At 51.0% G+C, this 19694-nt stretch overlaps 1 protein-coding gene across 3 annotated transcripts in view; it reads right to left on the reverse strand.

Moving 5' to 3' along the window:
• The window catches only part of BTBD9 (BTB domain containing 9), a 477403-nt gene that overhangs the window by 2885 nt on the left and 454824 nt on the right, over positions 1 to 19694 (reverse strand). For 2 of the 3 annotated variants that reach the window (XM_030796182.1, XM_030796184.1), the window contains exon 11: positions 2255 to 3784. In XM_030796182.1, the coding sequence (XP_030652042.1) occupies positions 3587 to 3784 (198 nt within the window). In that variant the 3' untranslated portion in view covers positions 2255 to 3586. The remainder of the gene's footprint in view (positions 1 to 2254; positions 3785 to 19694) is intronic. The other variant, XM_030796183.1, reaches the window with a different exon arrangement.

The following is a 19694-nucleotide window of genomic DNA, read 5'->3' on the forward strand; positions in this document are numbered from 1 at the left end:
CAAGGAATCAGTTTAACAAACATCCTACTTACTCTTGCTGAAAATAATTTCTTTTCCCAACTCTTCTAGGAATAAAACACTTTTAATATATTTGTCAGGAATCGACACTTCATTTAATAGGATGTAAAAAGTGACAATTTAAAGAGCAATTGAGAAGAGTCCCACATCCATCGTGGCTCGTGCTTCTAACTAAACTCAAAAGAATGAAAGCAGAAAAAGCACTGAGAAAACGGTAAAACGGTGTCTGTGTCTGTGTCTGTGTGTGTGTGTGTGAGGGAGAGACGGTGGGGGCAGGGGGGCAGTTCATAGCTGCTTCAAGTCCAACGTGCTCTCACAGCGGCTCCTGTGAGACTGCCCTGCTGGGTGCTGGCTGCAGGGACACAGCTGCTGTCCGGCACACATCCTACCTGCCCTATATTCTCAGTCCACCCCAGATGACCCTCTCCAGAGCTGCCGGAAGGTGACTTTGAAGGCTTTTTTCCCCAAAAGCTCCAATGAAGTTGCCTTTCTACTCTCCAAAAAAAAAAAATCAGGATGAAAAGTGAAGGGTGGGGGTGCTGGCCACCTCCCATTTCTTTGCCTGGGTGGTGGTGACCACGGCGCTCTTGCGTCCTTTCCTTTCCGTTGGTTACTGAGGACCATTGCCCTCAAGGGCCCGGGCCCGGGCCACAGGCACCCACCTGTCAGCCTCACCTGCCACCTCTCTTCATGTTGGCTTGTTGCCCCTGGGGCTGGCCTGGGCATGGGGGAGCTTGTCTCCCCAACCAGGGGCTTGACCATGTCTCCTTCACAACCCCCACTCCCCACGGACTCAGCTGAGGGCTCTGTGGTGCCCAGGAACCCTCCCAGCCACGTGCCAGCCCATCCCATCACCAGCACTTGCTTTTAGCTTCAAGTGTTTAGGTTGCTTTGGTCCAGGTGGCCCAGGGGAGAAGTGCTCTGTAGGACCAGCCAGGCTCTGGGGAACTCCAGGCTGCCCGGGGACTTTCTGGTAGCCGCTCACTAGTCCCTGTTCCCTGGAGATGAGGGCCTTGCCCTGGTGTGTGGTGTGACACATCTTGACTTGGCCTCCAGGCCCAGCTGGACACACGAAAAGAGTTCCTGCCCCAGTTGGAAGGCCCCTCGGGGAAGGGCAGTACCCCTCCAGCCTGGCAAAGGAGGTGAACCCCAGCCCCGTGTCTTTCTGGAGTCCAGGGCAGGCTCCCAGCAAAGCGAGGGGAGGCGAGCTGGCAGCGCAGCTGTGAGGGAATGAGATTTTGCCCTCAGTCCTCACCAATGACATCTACTGTTAGTGCCACCCCATCTTCCCCGTACTTCTCTTTATCTGATGATAAGAGGCATCTTTAAAGTGCTGGAAGACAGGAGGGACAGAGATCTGGAAGGGCATGCCCCAAAGGAAAGAACCGCCACAGGCCAGGGAGCTGCAGATGTGGGTCTAGGGCCGAGGCTTTGCAGCATATTCCTTTTCAGATGCGAGGCTGAGCTGCCAAGCTGCTATCTAGTTCCCGGAGCACAGGAGGGCTCTGCGTGCTCTGCGGGCAGGGGACTGGAGGGTTGCAGATGCAGGGCCGGGCAGCTCCTCCAGCCCCTCCCCCCCACCCCTCTTCCCAAGGTCAGCAGCATGCTGCTCCAGGCCAGGGGCCTCTGGACAGGCGATGCCTATGTTTAAAAAGAAGCACGTGAATGGCTCTTTCAAAATGTTTGAACTCTGCCCTTGATACGATTATCTGGCTCCTCTGTCCCCATCTGGGTAGAAAACACACTGGGGAAGGAACTGTGAGTGCGCAGGAGCTCTCTGGCTAATTGGCAACCCGGGGCTGGAGGCTGAGTCAGCAACCATGCTGGAGGGGCCTCCACTGTGAGCGGGCGCCCACCGTTCCTTACAGGAGCCTCCTCCCATTATGAAATGCCTGGCATCCCAGGGGTGTTCCGCTCACCCACAAAACAGGGAAGTGGCAGAGATCAGAGCTGAGGGGATAGGAAGCAGCTCAGCCCTGCAGCTGGAGCTACCGGGGAGGATGGAGAGCTGTAGACCCTGGCTTCTCCCCAGGAACCTGTCCGCCCTGCCCCGGTGGCCCTCTGATGTCTGCCATCCTGTGTTCACACGGAAAGACAGTCTTCCAATTTAATCATGCAGTTTGATGCTACCCTACTATTTCCATATGGACAAATCACTCAAAACCAAGTTAAACTAGGAGGAAGCAGCTGACCCGCTGGCTCTTTCTAGAGCGCAGCTGATACATCTTTGACGCACCTGAAAGGAAACTCCCATGCCCTCACCTTCCTCTGATCAGGGTTGCAGGTTGGCGCCGAGGACCCAAGGACTGCGGTGCTGCTCGCGTGCCATGCCGTCCTGGGGAGACTCCCAGGCTGATGCTGATGGCGACAGAGGCCGGAGCTCTGGGAACAGCAGAGGGGCAGGCAATGATGTGTGCAGTTACCCAGGGCAGGCAGCACTGGAATGGAAATCACTAAGTCAGAGACGGAGCCAGATCAAGCCACCATCGTCAGATGAGGCCCTTTCGATGAGGATTAGGAGAAAAGCTTCTTAGAACTGCTATTTTTCAATCCCCAGTTGAGTACTGTGGTGTGGGGGAAGCACGGAGTACCAGTTCTGTGTTCCTGACGCTGATGGGCAGGTGGCTGCCTCTTCAATGCTGCGCTAAACATAACTGGAGGGGCAGCTAAGCCACGGCAGTCCCCAGCAGGTTTGGCCACGCCAGAACTCTGTAAATGTTTATCTACGTGAACTTCTGAACAGTGAATTAGCAGCGGGCATAGTAACTATTTCCTTGTCAGCCTCCCAAGCTTAAAGGCTGGATCCATGTCAGGAATGACAGGTGAATAACTCAGCCACATGAGTGACTATTAACTCCATTGTCCACAGGTTGATTTGCTCGTGTGCATTTATGGAACTTCCTCTGTGGCCCAAGTGCCAGGATGAGCTGCATCCGTGTCTCATTTAGGAGACATGCATGATGGGTCTCTGTCCCCCTAAGCGGAACCGTTCAAAACCAAGGAAGGAAAATTATAGCATCAAAAGGGATTAAAACTAGTGATTTGCTGTTTGAGCATTTCAAATAGATCTGGAACACCTATGATTCACTGAATGGAGAATAACTAAAAGAAATAAAAAATCATTTAGTTGCCAGGGCAATGTATTCCAGCAGAATGATCACTCTGTGGAGGCCCATTCCTAAAGGGTGCCTCCAGGTAGCAAAGGCCTGATGCTTTCTCCTCCGCCTCGCGTGCCATTTTTGTATTCCAACACAGGCCTATGACTTCCTCCTGTTCCCTGCGCCTGGGCTAGATTAGAGAGGTAGGGTGTTAATGGTGGACTTGATGAAGATTGAAGACCCATTTTTCTCCCCCTTGAGACCAGCCTGATTTGGACAAATTGAGAAGAACAAAGCAGCCCCTTTCTGTCCTTGGGAGAAAACCTGTTCGGTGTCTGCTTTTGCAGCTAGGTCAGCTCCTCCCTGGAAAGGGGCAGGGGTGGGGGCAAACAAAGACCCCCTGCTCAAGGAGGAGACCGTTTCCTGCCGTCGCCCGAGCCCACTGAGTCACACCAGGCCCGCTGCCTCCTTTATTGGTGCTGCCGGTTGGGGGAACGTGAGTTGGAGCCTGGGCTGGAGGGTAGTGAGCTGCCACTGGGCGCCCGCAGCGCATGGGAGTCGAGCTGCTGACCGGCCAGGCTGGTGTCCCCTGTCCCCGATTCCTCGCTATTTTCCTCCTTCTGGCTGCTCTGCTGCTCTGGACACTCAAAGTGGACACAGTGGAACACCTGGGAGAGAAAAGGAAAAGACCCCATGAGTGAAGGGTCAGCACACGGCCCTAGAGCTGCTGCGAGTCGGGATACTGCCCTGCCCAGCTTCAGGGGCTACCACGAGGGAGTTAGAGGAGGTCCTTCCCACTGCCTACACCTGCCCCGGCGCAGACACCTGATGGCAACTAGCATGCTGTAAATACATTTTGATCAGTCAGGATGAAAGGAAATGAGCCAGTGGCCCAAAAGGTCAGAAACCATGACACGCTTCCTACAAAATGTTCACACTGGATTACTCCGTTTTTGCTAACCTTTGTCTAATGGGCTTTTTTTTCTAATTTTTGTATTTGGCAGTTGGGTTACAAGTCAACAGGAGTTGACTGTGGTGGTGGTGGTGGTTCAATTCTGTGAGGTTGTGGAAAGCAGGTCTGCAGATAACGTCCACCGTCTGTGTGGCATCTGCGTGGGTTGTCTCTGGGTACTCTGGTTTTCTCCCGCGTCCCAAAGCTGTGCATTTGAGGTTCATTGGTGTGTCTGCAGGGTCCCGGTCTGAGTGTGTGTGAATGTGTGTGAGCGTGCCCTGCAATGGGACGGTGTCCTGTCCTGAGCTGGTTCCTGAGGCGTAATTCTCCTGGCCCTGCAATGGTTGAGCACAGACCCTGCTAAGCAGCTGTGCTGGGGAGTGGACTTCAACCTCATGTGGCTCGAGCCAGCCTGGAACAAACGCCGCCAATGTGTAGAAGCCCAGCCACCTGGCCGACGGTCGCCCTCTAGGAGCTGCGAAGAGTTTGCATACCTGACAGCAGGTCAGCCTGGAAGCACCATGAGCTCCGTGCCAACAGCATGCCAGCACGATGCAGACAGGGCACAGCACCGAGCTCAGCGCCCCGCAAGCAAGGGTGAGCCATGGCCCTGACCTGGAGAGTAGACAACGTGCTTCAGGGGGTCCTGACAGGCATGTGTGAGCTGTGGGGTGCAGGAGAGAAGGGCAGGGTGGGGGCTCTCGTTGCCACAGCACGAGCATGTGTGCACACACATACACACACCCTTCTACTGCAGAATCAAGTTCACAGAGACAAATGTAGTATCAACTGCAGAATTATATTGAAAATATAAATTCCACGCTTACCTCCCTGCATCACTGTTTTTTCCATATTCCCACTTCAATTCATGTATTGACCACTGTTTTCAATTTCACATTTCCTCCTATGAAGACTGACACTGTGTCTTCCTGGTGTGTCCACTGTTTTGGAAGCTGCCATTTTCTCTTAGAGGGAGCTGATTTCTCTCCTTACAGGGCAGGGGCTCGCCTCCTGCAGACCCCTCACTGCCTCACGGCTGAAGCCGCCCCCACTTAGCCTATGTCTCTTTTTCCTCTTTCCTTCCTTCCTTTTTTATAAAATCTCCTTCTGTGGGTCCATCTGCAGGGCTTACCAGTCAACAACCGGAGGGGCTGGGTCCTAAGGGAAGGCCTTATGTGGAGATCTGAACACTATTTGGGCCATCAGCTCTGCCCTGGGCTAGGCTGGGTGAATCTGAGAATCATCCTCTAGGTGACAACCATTAATCCACTCCTCCATCAGCTTCACATTCTTGCAGCTTTTCAGTAACAACACTGCCCTGGGCATGTCGGCCACCCGTGGGTCACTTGCCTTATGAGGACTCCTCCTTCCACACCCAGGGATAGGTGAGGTCAGGCTCTGCGGGGCCAGGGCACGCCCTGAGAGTGCAGTCCCGGGTCTCAACACACCCCCCACTAAAGCTTCTCATAACCCAGCAAATACGCCTTCTCTTTTGCAATATGACCCAGAGCCATATTCTGTTCCCACGCCCACACGCAGGACTTTTCAGGACAGGCTGCGTTTTACTGCTCCTTCCCCCTGTTGACACGGGAGCTCTTTATCCGGCCCCACCATGTTCTTTAATCGGTTATTTGTGTAATCCCTGCTCTCCCTGCTCCGTCACTATCTCTGGAGGCCGCTCCCCAGAGCCTCAGGCTGACACTAATCCTGGAATTGACTTACATTTGTCCTACTCCTTATTACCGTTCCTCGAGCTCGCTCCTCTGCTATTGAATGGTTTTTCTCTCCTTTTGCTCTTGCAAGGTTCTCCACAGTCCTGTTAATTTCCAGGCCAGCTCTTCCCCCACCGGCCCCACAAGCCTTCAGGGTGCCTCCTGCTCCGTGGCCCACCCCACAGCCTGCCTCCTTCTACTGATCTGTCAGCTCCGATCTGACTCAAGGACCAAGGTTTAGTCGTCCTTCTACCGGCTCAGGTTCTCGCACAAGAATAAACAAATCGATAAAAACCCTGGATTGAGAAATAAAGTTAAAAAAGACCTCAGAGTGGCCTAGTGCTACGGCTTGCTCTTCACAGCCGGCCTCTCACCGGAGGAGGGATCAGGGCGGGTCTCTGCTCTGCACTGAGCCTGGGAAGAGATGCTGTCTGTGGTGAGCACGTGATAGACATTGCACGACCTGACCTGTGGGTGCCCTGGTTCTCACTGTTCTCATTTCCAGCTGCATTTATCTCTTGTCTGACTTGCGCAGTGTTAAGGGCACAACTGTGTTTAGCCCATTAGCCAATTTGTTTTCAGATAATAATGCAAATGGCTGTTACTCCTAACACACCTCACAAGACTGACAGCCGATCTCAACTGCTTCTGTGTTTCCCTGCGGATATTTCTCCTAAAGAGACTCCCAACTCTCTCTCCCGGACGCCACAGAGCTCGCGGCAGGCTCTGCCATCGAGTTAGGGGACCCTGGAAGCCCCTGGAAGCCCTAGGCCGTAACTGCCTGACTGAGCTCCCTGTGGCTCTGCCAGGAACTGGGGCCATCTCAGAGCTGCGTCCCCGTCTGTGGTCCCAGAATCCCAACAAAATGAAGTGCAGTTTCCCTGAGCATCTCCACGAAGCCATGCAGGTGCTGCCAGATTCAAAGGCAATACACAGGCAGGAGTTACCTGTATTAAACCACAAACTGTGTGGCGAAGATTCTAAGCGAAAAAGAGTGTTTTTCACATGGATAGGCGGGTGAAGAGGCAGAGCCTGCCATGGGTGGGAGTGGGCAAGCTACAGGCGACAGGTGGGGAGGGAAGAGCCTCCGCACACAAACAGAGCACAGGATGAGCGTCACATATGCAGCAGACATGGCCAGAGGATGACGCTGCACGCATGAGCAGGGTCAGGAGGTACACACATACCACAAGCATGAAGCACCGCCTATGTGCCTGACTGGGCGAGGTCCCAGCTGCCCTCAGAGGGTGTACGGTCCAGTGAGGCCAGCAGACACATAAGCCAGGGAGAAGGAGCCCCAGGGACATAGAGGAGTGGGACCCAGCCAGGCAGGGAGTCAGGGAAGGCTTCCTGGGGGAGGAGACATCTGAGGTGAGTCTGGAAGGAAGAGACAGCCAAGCTAGAGAGGATGGAGGAGGGGGGACTTGGTGTGGAAGGAAAACAGGAAGAACTACACAGGTTCTCAAGCCAAAGGGTGGCGACAGAGCAAGGAGAGCCTGGGAGCAGCAGGGCGTGGGGTGGAGGGGTGGGGGCAGAGGCCACACCCAGTGGGACAGGGCGAGGGCCTGGCCTCAAGCTGGGCAGGGATCCTGATACTCTTGGACAAAGGAGGCTATTTATGAGACAGAGTCTTGCTCTGTCGCCAGGCTAGGGTGCAGGGGGGCTATCTCAGCTCACTGCAACCTCCGCCTCCCAGGTTCAAGCGATTCTCCTGCCTCAGCCTCCTAAGTAGCTGAGACTACAGGCACGTGCCACCACACCCAGCTAATTTTTGTATTTTAGTAGAGACGGGGTTTCACCATGTTGGCCAGGATGGTCTCCATCTCTTGACCTCATGATCCGCCCACCTCGGCCTCCCAAAGTGCTGGGATTATAGGCGTGAGCTACCACGCCCAGCCTACAAGACTCTTTAAAAACTAATCTTTCTTAAACTAAAAAAGTTATTTAAAAAGGAATATAAGTTTGTGGTGACAAATTCAAATAACAAGTATTTTAAAAGTCTGGATGACAAGAAACCTTTAAACCTTGGAATCCTCTGATTTAGCAATTTGGAATCAATAGGAAAGAGTCATTTTCAAATCAGAAAGAACAGAATTTGGTAACAGACTGGATGAGACTGATAAAGGAAAGAAAAGGGCCCACAGTGACTGTCAGGGTTCCCTGGAAGGGATGGGGACGGGCATACTGTGGTGCTACAGAAAGTGCCCACAGTGACTGTCAGGGTTCCCTGGAAGGGATGGGGACGGGCATACTGTGGTGCTACAGAAAGTGGCAGCAGCAGGTCCCGGGCTCCAGGCACAGCAGCTCAGACCTGCACTCATGCCAAAGACTCTCACAGACCCCTTCCCTGCAGTGATTTCACTGAGTGCAGACTCCAGCAGGTGCGCCCACAGCACGGCTCCTGCCCTCAGGACCTCTCAGGCAGATGGGGGCAGAGGCACCTCTGTGCTGGGGCCTGTGTTCACTCTTCTGCAAATGGCAAGTGGCAGGCTGGGAATGAACCTCAGGGTTGTGCATCCCTTAAGCCTGGACCTTTCCACTGTATCAACATGCCTGCCTCACACAAACAATTCTACCAGCACGGGATCAGTAATAGTTCATACATCAGAGGTGTGTGAGAAACTAATTTTGCCTGGAAGAGAGGTCAGGGCAGGCTACAGAGAGGAAGGTGTGCACAGGTGAGGCCTTGAGGGGTTGGGAGGCAGGGAGGGGAGCTGCTTTCCAGGCAAAGGGAACGAGGAGAAGATTTCCACATAAAGATCTGGGCCCTGGCACCTCACTCCTGGCAGCCTGTCTGCAGTTCACTCTGGTCACCCCTCTGTGGAGCAGTGTGCCTGCCTCAGTCATCTCTGTTGATGATTTAAGCCTAGCAGCCTTCAGCCAAATGTGGCAAGTGTGTAAGCCAACACCTAGCTAGCTCCTGGACCACTCAGATGCCCATCAACGTGTACAAGGCTGGGGTTACTTCTCCTGGGACCCCAGAAATCCTCAGATTTGCACGCAATGCAAATGGGCATTCGGGGCGGGGGGGCTGTGGGTGGTCCCAATTCTGTTCTTGGGAGCGGGAGTGAAAAGCAAGCCTGTCGTGGGGAAACTGGCACCTTCACTGGTGGCCACGCTGCTGGGGCTGGGCGTGAAGCTGCCTCCGGCCCTTGGAGAGGAGTGTGAGGGAAGGGAGGCGGCAGTGCTTTTTATACACATGAGCTGGAGGAGGGTGATGGCAGCTTGGAGGAAGTCATCACTGCCATGGTAGGGGGGAAATCTGGAAATACTAGGCATGTGGCCCTCCCCTTCCCACCGTAACCCCAAGCTCCTCAGCCCACTTCTTTCCACCAGGCACCTTTGGGCCTCCCTCTAGGTGGAACAGCCAAGTCCTGAGTCTCTCTTTGCTCAGAAGCTCATGTGATTCAATTTCTTTTCTCCAACCTTTCCCAAGACTGCAATACCTCTTGGAAAGGATGTGACCAAAAGTAGCTGAGACATACTGGGCAGAGCCGCACTACTGATTTATGCAAAACCATTACTCCGGCCGCCGCATCATTCTCCCTTCCCCTTTTCAGCAATCATGTATCCCATTAGCCTGTTTGATTGCCGCTGCTCACAAAGGGGCACCTTCGCTGAACCGTCTTCAATGGCCTCTGGATCTCACCCCCGAGAGAAGCCGGCTAATTTGGAATGTGGTCGTGTGTATGAATCCGACACAGCCTCAGTCACAATCGGGTGTCCTTTTCTGTAGCTGCTGTTTATGATCACTTTGCCTGGCCTCTCTGGGAGCCATAATTCACCACATGCTGGAGATAGCCTGGGTGTTCTTTTCTCCATGAACCCTGGACAGGATGCACACAAATGTGCTAGCCCCTTCTTGGTGACTAGGCTAATTCCTCAGCTGCTTGGTGGCTGCTGCCTCTCATTAGAAGGATTCCCTGAGCACTATTTGCTTGACAAATTTTCAAGGTTTTTAAAAGCAGAAGCCTTTGCTAATTTTCCCAAGTTGGCATAAGAGTCCACTGTGAACTGCAGCAGAAATTGGGGAAATTTAATAAATGTTGATCAATGACTCTGCCTTGCTTTCCTGGTTCCTCCTGAGTAACTTCCACAGACTGCTTTCATGCCAACCAATACAAATAGGATTTCTGATCCAAGCTTTCAACTTACAAATACAAGTTGACGAATCTTTATAAAATAGATACCTACCTCTTGATGTCTGTCCACAAGTCAGATGCAAAGCCATGGCTTCTAACTTACACTCCCCTAAAGATCCCCTATTTCCCTTTCACAGTGGCTGGTGTGGTGGCATCACACACCCACCCAGCGTTCAGTGACATAACAGATCCTGACGATGGTCACCATTAACATCTGTCTTATGCTCGCCTCAGAGCAGAACAGTCCATCTACAGACTGCAGAGATGTTTTGTTTTTGTTCTTTAAAAATGAAGACGAGTGCCCCCAACAAAATATCCCTTTTGATAAACCTTGGTTTTTTATGTGCATCTAAACAGCCCAACACATTGTTTTCAGTTAGGGGCTGGGCATGGTGGCTCACACCTTGTAATCACAGCATTTTGGGAGGCTGAGAGAGGCGGATCACTTAAGGTCAAGAGTTCGAGACCATCCCGGCCGACATGTCGAAACCTGGTCTCTACTAAAAATACAAAAATGAGCCAGGTGTGGTGGCGGGTGCCTGTAATCCCAGCTGCTCGGGAGGCTAAGACAGGAGAATTGCTTGAACCTGGGAGGCGGAAGTTGTAGTGAGCCGAGGTGGCGCCACTGCACTCCAGCCAGAAGACAGAGTGAGACTCTGTCTCAAAAACAAACACAACAAAAAACAAAACCAGGAATTACTTCATAGGGAGACATTCCCAAATTGCGAGCAACAAATTTTCAGTATTGCTTAGGGTGATAGGATACCCAAATATTTTTGCACTAGGTATGGAGGTAAGTTTCTCGGTGACAATGCTTATATATGGCAACAGCTTTTAAAAAAACTTTACAATATCATTTTCTCATATTCACATAGGCCAAGGTATCCACAGATAACTGGAACTCTGATGCTTGGAAGGTTCTGGAAGAAGAGCCTTTCCAATCCCTATCACCCCAGGCAGCCCTGGAATTCCTGCCCTGTTTTTTATGTGTGTACACTCCAGAGTTCCAGGGAGAGAGTTACTTTCTTGTCTTAATGGATTCGGCCATAGAGTGGTAGAGGTATCTTTTAGTTATTTTTTTGAAAAACTAAGAAACAAAAAAAGGGAAGTGTTCTTGTTCGCAGGCTTCTGGGATGCCTGAATCTCCCCACCTGATAGATGTGGCCTCACCAGGGCCCCCTTCCCACACCGGACAGGCACCAAGAGAGCCCAGCCATTGCCCTGCTCTCCCCACAGGGCTGGCCCATGTGTCTCCGGCTGCCTGGGCGGTTCTTCACTTTGTGTGACCAGGCTCTGCATGCACCTTCTGTCTCACAGGGCTCTAGCTGCGTGGAGGCTTCCAGCATCACCCCTCACTGCTGGCACAGCAATGGGACACATCTGAGGGGACCCTCACAAGCTGCTGTCTCCATGCGTCTCACTGCTGGGAGGCTCCTGGGTACTCATCTGCCCAGGTCTGGGGGCACTTTGTCCCAGGCCAGCTGAGGATGGAGAATTATTGTTGCTCCAGTACGACAGATCTAAGGATTGTGCAGTGTCTGAAACAACCATATGTGCTCAATGTTGTCCTGCATTTCCTCTCTTTTCTTCCAATAAAATCTTTCATAACAAACATTTAAATATAAAGAAGCCCATGAAAGGTCTTTTTTTTTTTTTTTTTTTTGAGACGGAGTCTCGCTCTGTCGCCCAGGCTGGAGTGCAGTGGCGCGATCTCGGCTCACTGCAAGCTCCGCCTCCCGGGTTCACGCCATTCTCCTGCCTCAGCCTCCCGAGTAGCTGGGACTACAGGCGCCCACCACCACGCCCAGCTGATTTTTTTTTTTTTAAGTAGAGACGGGGTTTCACCGTGTTAGCCAGGATGGTCTCGATCTGACCTCGTGATCCACCCGCCTGGGCCTCCCAAAGTGCTGGGATTACAGGCGTGAGCCACCATGCCCGGCCTAAAAGGTCTTCTTTTATAATTATGAAACAAACTAAGTATTTTTCTGCCTTTTTTCCTGTCTCACTGGGAAGGAAGCTTTAAGATCTAGTTCACTCTCCTTATTTCAAAGGCAAGTGTCCTGAGAGGCAGGGAGGTGAAATGACACTGGGGCCACACAGCTGGCTGGAGGTGAAGCTGGCACCAGTGCCGAGGCCCCCTCCCTTCCTTCCACTCACTGCTCGCTCCCCTCAGTGCATCGTCCGCCTCCCTGCCTGCCCAGTGCTGGTTCGTGGAACCAGCTTCTAGAGCCTCCACACCCCTTTCTTCTTAGCCTGGCTCTTCTGAGGCACCTGGCTTTGATCATTATCTGCAGGTATAATCCTTAAATCCAAGTTTTTGTTTGGATGGCTCAGCTTTCACTGCCTCTCCCCCAGCCTACATTTTTGTGCAACCGAATGCTTCCAGACTCTCTCATAACCATCAGAGCTCTGCCATCCTCCAAGGGCATGGCAGTCACAGCCGTGATGCCATCTTCAGTTATTCCTTCATCTGGCTTCAGGCTGTCACAAGTGATTCCTGAGAGCTTATTCCCCTTGGAATCCCGCACCGATGCGCTGGCCCATGGTCTGATTTATGGAGGGGTTACTGTGTGCCAGGCACTAGGCTGGGTGCTGAGGACACAAAGATGCTACAACTCAGTCTCTGCTCTCAAGAACTGCAGCGTGGTGGGGAGCCAGTCAGAGCCTCCTGCTAGGACTATTACGCAGATCCACAGGTGCCAGGCTGCCAGCTGGGCCTGACTATCCCGGCTGTCCCTGCACTGCCTCCTCTCTGGCCCAGTACCTGGCATACACCATACAGGGCCTCCGTGCTGCCATCTGAAACCTAAGTTTGTTTCCATCATTTCTATTCCCAAAAAGCAGGTTTTCTTTGTGGGCATCCATTTCCAGTTGCTGGGACATGAAGCCCCTGGAGGGCCAGGTTCTCTCCCGCACAGAAGTGGAGTCTGAAGCCTGGAACTGGTGCTCTCTGCAGACCAGGAGCTTTTGCAGGGAGGGGTCTGCCTCTCCATTTGCTCTCTCTGCGCTCTGCCACCAGGACGTCTGCTTCATGCTGCTGCTGGCCCACTGGGAGTTCTGGCCCTGGAGCCAGCATGTGACTGCTTTGAGGTGCTGCTGGGCTGAGACGATAGTCTTCTGGAGGATGCTGCCGGGGAAGTCCTCACGGGGCCAGAGAGAGTGGAATCAGACCTGGGGCAGGGGGACCTCAGAAATAATTATCACCACGCCAGGAAGGAGCATTTGTTTCATTTTTTTTTTTTAAGAGTCTGTTTCCCTGTTTTGTTTTTTTCCACTACAGCCACAGGTTGCTATGGGAACGAGGGTGGCATGGGAGCCTAGAGCCACTCACTGGTCTGACCAAAGCCTGTAAATAAATTCTGCCTCACTCCAGGCCCTGAGCCAAGTGGTCCTGGAGGGCAGCTCAAGGAGCCACTTGTAGACTTTCTGTCCTGCTGCTGTCAGCTCATGCAGATGCTCCTCTGACACACTCGTGGGCTGATCACTCTCCTTGGAATAAGGAGCGGCGAGCCTGCAGAGTGCTCTGCACCCTCCCACCCTCCCAGGTCCTCTCAGATATAAACTCATTCATGGCTCCCAAACTCCAAGGGCCAGGATCACTCGATCCGTTTTACAGATCAGGACTCACCCTCCTCCTTCAGGGCTGGCTGCTGTCTTCATTCACTGATGTGTCTACCATCAATCAGGTACAGCCATTTGAAATCTCACCCAGAGTTAAGGGGCTTTTTAATGGGGATTCATTTCTACCAGGTGGTGAAGCTGCCATCCCCTTAAGGACGGGTCCTGCCTCAGTTTCTCCCCAAGATCTAGCACAAACTGGTGTGCACAGCATGCTCACAGCCACCTGCTTATCAATGGCTGACTCAGAGTTGTGGGCCAGGGTGCAGCTGGGCTCATTTTGCACATTGCCGTCTATTATGCCTTTGTGGGAGACGCAGCGGCCTTGATGTTATACCCAGACTGCCTGGATTCACATTCTGATTCTGCCACTCAAGACTGGGGTGATCTCGTACAAATTAGTTAATGTCTCTCAGCCTCAGTTGCCTCTAAACTTTCTACTGCCAAAACTGTATGCTATAAGGCACAGTTTTCCCATAGAAATACCATGTGGGACAAGAAACAGTGGTGCCTCCCCCTCACTGAGGAAACCCCAATTCTGGCTCAGATAAGATTCGTCCCCTTGCTTTCTTTTTCTTAGCAGTTTTACCAGTTGTGTATGCATGAATGTTGTAGTGAAGCTTTGCCTGCTTTTGAAGTTTCCATGAATGTAATCCTAGTACATGTACTCTTTGGTGTCTGGCTTCTGTCCTTCAACACGCTATTATGTTCATCCACCTACAGTCCCTGCAGCCCGTTGTATGAGATGCTGTGCTTTGCTTGCCCATCCTCTGTGGATGGATGCTCGTGGTGTCCCATTGGGTTCAGGATGAACAAGGCTGCGGTGACAGCATCCTCACTCTTGCCTCCTAAACTGGCACAAGAGCTTCGTTGGAGAATACACAGAGGAGTGGAAGTGAATGCTCAGCCACAGGGTGAATGTGTGCACATGCTCCTTTAGGACAAAACACCAAACTCTTCTCCAGAGTGACAGGGTCGGTCCATCTGCCCACAGCACTGGAGGAGAACTGCCCACTGCTCCACAATTTTGCCAACACTTAGTATTGAGTTTCCTCATCTTTAAAATGAGGGTGAGAGTGGAACCTACTTCCTATATGAGGATTAAATCATGTCATAAATATAAAGGGCTGGAAGAGAACCTGTCACACAGTAAGTGCTCAGCAAATATTAGCTACTATTATTGTGATTAATAATAATGATTATTATTATAAGGGTCCTAAGCTAGGAGATGCTGAGATATCTGGTGCACATACTTTTCCATTTACAAATGTTTCTGGTTTAAGAAAATCCTCCATATGACTATAGAAACTCTGTATTGGAATGCCACGGCCTCTTGATAATGAAAAGTTGATTTACTACATCTTTTCCTTTATTGCTTTCTTTGATTGACTGACTGGGAGAGGGAGAGATGGGTGTACAGATGAGATCACTCACCCATTCATTAAGCTAACAGGTCCTCTATGCTTACACGTGCCAGGCACCCTGCTAGGTGCCAGGGATACAAAGATGAATATGACACAGCCTCTCTCCTCACTATATAAATTCAGTAAGTAAAATGGAACCTGAGAGCTGCCTAAGCCTGTCAATACCATCCTGAGTTTCTGTTATTGACTTGGTAAAAGCTTTAATGTAGGTTCTTGTGAGCAGAAACCCTGTCTTTCTGAATACATTGCAGTGAGTTTCCTTTTCCTACAGTCCTTTTTAACCCTCAAGACTGCTTGTGGGCCCCTGAGCTCCCTGTGTACTGAAAAAAATCACTCCAGAACTTTCAAACCCACGTTTTTATAAAAGCCATAAAAAGAAACAGGCATAACTTCTGTTTCTTGAACATCACTGCCTGATTTTCATGGGTGCATAGAATTGATCTTATTTACTCCCAGTTGAGTTTATTTAAGGATGTAGGTATGTGCCTCTGTTATTTGCTCAGATAATTAATAATATGAAATGGAAGGGTTTCTGGGAGACCCCGTACATCAGAACCAGTGTGGTTTTGAGCAGTTTTTGGGGCTGAAACTAAAGATTCCCTCGATGTTTGTAATGTTGTTGACAAGGTCTAGTTTATTTTAGACATGAGAGACTTAGAAGAGGAGCAGTGTCTGTCTCCCCAGTGGCTCAGAGTCGATTAGCATTGAAGGAATGACCATGAGCTTGCTAAGCTGGCAGCTGAGACCACCATAAGGTGACTGAGGAAATGGTCAAGAAGGACCTCCTTGGCCACAGGCAGTGGGGACAATCAGATGCATGGAAACAATGGAAGCGGAGGGTGGATGTGCTGAAAGACACACCGACATCTGTCTGCCATCTAGTGCTGAGCATGGGAGGAAGACAAAGGAGTCGGGGGAAGCGTTTGAGGGTAAAGGAAAGACATGCGTGAGCACCGGGCCAAGCACAGGGGAGCTTCCAGAGCCAGGTGAGCAGGGAGCAGAGGACGACAGAAGCACACACTGGGGGGAAGTGGAAGTGGAGTGCTCTGAGGAGTTAAGATAAATGATAAGGATGATGCTGGGTACACAAGGAACAGGGGTTACAGAAGGAAGTGGTGGAGTCTTTAAGAGGTAAGCATTGGGGGAATTTATTGACAGAAGTCATAAATGTAGCTAAAAAATTAAATGAATTCGTTGCTGCGGTGCTCACAAAGGAAGATGAGAGACAAATGCCAGTAGCAGACGTACACTTCCCAGAGGAGAGGGATGGAATGCCGCAGGAAATCAGAAGCGTGCCAGAGCAGGTGATCAAGAAATCTACACTCACAGACTGCCGCGGCCGCTGTCGCCTGAGAGCTGGACGGATAGGAGGGAAGCGGGGAAAATTAGCATGCAGCAGACGGAGCCTGAGCCTTTGGATGCAGGAAGACCTGGCCGACTGGAGCAAGACAGATACACACCTACAGCAGGCAAGAAATCCCAGTCCGCCTTAGCTCAGTCAGGCCAGCCTGGGGGACCTGCTCCCACGCACTGCCTGCTGTCCGCCTTCTCCTATTCCAGCAGCTGCCGGGGGTGTTTGGAGTTTGGGGCAGTTTCCACGGTCACTGTTGCAGAGCTATCAACTCACTGAGCTCCTGCCCCCAAAAATGACTTCAGGTGTCTCTAAACAGCCGGCCGCTCTGCTAGCTGCTACTTACACACTGCCCAGGCCACTTCCCACCTTTTGCCAAACTGCCCAGCCACCGTCTTCTCTTGAATGCTCTTCCACAGGAGCCTCTATGCTGTGCTTCCCCACCAGTCCCTGCTCTGCCCGCCCCTGTCTTGATGGCGAAGCACCTGCAGAAGACAGGCCTGCCTGGGCCATTTGGCAAAGCGTGTGTTCGCCCAGATTTCCCTTTATTGTGCGCACACAGACAGACAGACCTTTCCATGCCATAGACCAACTCCATCGATAGTTTTTGAAACTAGCATAAAATCTCTGGGTTCACAAACGCTGAGTAGCTAAAGGGAAACAGTGTTTCTCTGGCTCTGACTAAAACGAAGCCCACTGTTATGGACTGATGCTTGTGTCCCTCCCAAATTCCTCAGTGGAAGCCCTAACCCCTGATGGAATGGGATTAGAAGTGGGGTCTTTGGGAAGTGATCAGGTTCAGCGGAGGTCATGAGGGTGGAACCCCCGTGATGGGATTGCTGTCCTTACAGGAAAAGAGACCGAGCGCTCATCCCTGCGCCCTCTGTCACTCTCTCTCGCGGAAGTGCACACACCAAAGAAGGCCGTCTGAGGACAGAACCCAGAAGACGGCCCTCACCAAGAACCAGAGCCTGCTGGCACCCTGACCTCAGACTCCCAGCCTCTGGGACTGTAAGAAATCAATGTGTTACTTTAGCCAACGGAATAGCCAGCTGAGACAGCTGCTGATGTTACTTAGCAAACAAGCAGGGACAGACAGAGGAAACCCTGCGTCCTCTGCCCTCCAGGCCACGCTCCATAGTGAGAGAGGTACCCTGACCCCTGTTTTTGATGGCACAGTTCTGGCTCCCACGGGACTGTGAATCAGGGTGGTGCCGCACTCTCATCTCCAGCCTCCTGTCCTATGCTGCGGCCCTCCCCAGCTTCACGAAGTGCTCTTGTCCATGCAGTCATATCCTCTAGAGCTGTCTCTCCCAGGAATCCTGCCTGACCAGCCCAAGTCATCCTCCTTCCCTGATGTGACCCCTGTCCCTCACGCCTCTGAACTCTGCCATACTGGCTTACACATATTTCCATTGTTCTCTAAGATAGGTGTTAAACTTTTTTCAAATAATGTCCCAGAACCCAGTATGCTGCAGTAAAGAACATTCTCTGAGGGTTTGCTGTACTCTTGATGCCCAATAAAGTTCAGCTTTTTTGTACATTTTGTGTTTTTTGAGTCAGGGTCTCACTCTGTTGCCCAGGGCTGGAGTGCAGTGGTATAATCATAGCTCACTGCAGCCTCGAACTCCTAGGCTCAAGTGATCCTCCTGCCTCAGCCTCCTGGGTAACGGGGACTATAGGTGCACACCACCGTGCCTGCTAACTGGTTTTCTTTCTTTCTTTCTTTTTTTTTTTTAATTGAGATGGAGCCTCGTTCTGTTGCCGAGACTGGAGTGCAGTGGCACGATCTCGGCTCACTGCGACCTCAGCCTCCTGGGTTTAAGCGATCCTCCTGCCTCAGCCTCCCATGTAGCTGGGAATACAGGCACGTACCAACGTGTCCAGCTAATTTTTGTATTTTTAGCACAGATGGGGTTTTACCATGTTAGCCAGGCTGGTCCCGAACTTCTGACCTCAAGTGATCCATCTGTCTTGGCCTTCCAAAGTGCTGGGATTACAGGCCTGAGCCACCAGGCCCGGCATTTTTTTTTTTTTTTTTTTTTTTAAGTAGAGACAAGGTCTCACTATGTTTCCCAGGTTGGCCTTGAACTCCTGGGCTCAAGTGAACCTGTGGCCTCAGCCTCCCAAAGTGTTGGGATTACAGGCATGAGCCAACGCACCTGGCTTATTGTGCCTTTTTTGTGCTCTGAGAATGAGATCCTGTTCATTATTTATTTTCTGACTTAAGATGATTCCTGGCCCAGCATGGTAGCTCACGCCTGTAATCCTAGCACTTTGGGAGGCTGAGGCAGGTGGATCACCTGAGGTCAGGAGTTTGACACCAGGCTGGCCAACATGGTGAAACCTGTCTCTACTAAAAAAATTTACAAAAATTGGCTGAGTGTGGTGGCGGGCACCTATAATCCCAGCTAATTGAGAGGTTGAGGCAGAAGAATCACTTGAACGCAGGGGGCAGAGGTTGCAGTGAGCTGAGATTGTGCCACTGCACTCCAGCCTGGGTGACAGAGTGAGACTCTGTATTAAAAAAAAAAAAAAAAAAAAAAAAAAAAGATGTTTCCCAGTTGGCAACACTACTTTGAGGCTTTTTCCCCCGATCAATAACTGATTCAAAAAGACAACTGAGCAAGTTATTCACTAGCCAAACGGGATGGATCACAAGTTAACTAGTGACCTACTATCCAACCCTTTTAAAATGGCTGGTCCAATCTCCACCAAAGTGGTTGGGGACCCTGGCACAGATATTTTTGGGAAACTCATCATGAAAGAGAGGTCTTACACTCCAACTTCAGAGCTCTGTAATGGGAAATCATTCTTCATCTAGAATAGCTTTGAAAAAAAAGTCCAAGATTCTTTTCTTCTTCCTTGGTCACTGAGGTAACGGGGTTGGGACCGAGGGCAGCCCTAGAAGAAGGCCCTGGGCAGACTTGCCTTGCTGCTTCTTAGCCTTTTTTGACTTGAGAATTCCTTCTGTTGTAATACAAAATTTCAGGGTTCCATTTAGGAATTAAAAAAACTGATCTAGAATTTTTGGGGGGATGCAGTGCATGAAAAGCAAGAACTACAAATGAAAAATGTGAACTCGATTTCAATATGTTACTATGTAAAAATTTCAATTGTTTATGACCTGGTGTTTATAATTCTTGAATTTTTCTTTAGAAAACATCATTTTTTTTACTTTCATAGTTTTCAGATTTGTTTTGAAATAAAGAGGCAAGAGGAAACGTTCCAGGTTTCTGTTTACGAGTTCCTCTCTGCAAGAAACACATTGTAGATGTGGACCATTTTTATTCTAAATAAATAAAAAGCCAAAATGAATTTAAATTATCACAATATTTTCACGTTTAAAAATGCTTTTTGAAGTACCAGAAACACCTTG

This window comes from Nomascus leucogenys, chromosome 17 (genome assembly GCF_006542625.1).
Source record: "Nomascus leucogenys isolate Asia chromosome 17, Asia_NLE_v1, whole genome shotgun sequence".
In the NCBI taxonomy this organism is placed as follows: Eukaryota; Metazoa; Chordata; class Mammalia; order Primates; family Hylobatidae; genus Nomascus; species Nomascus leucogenys.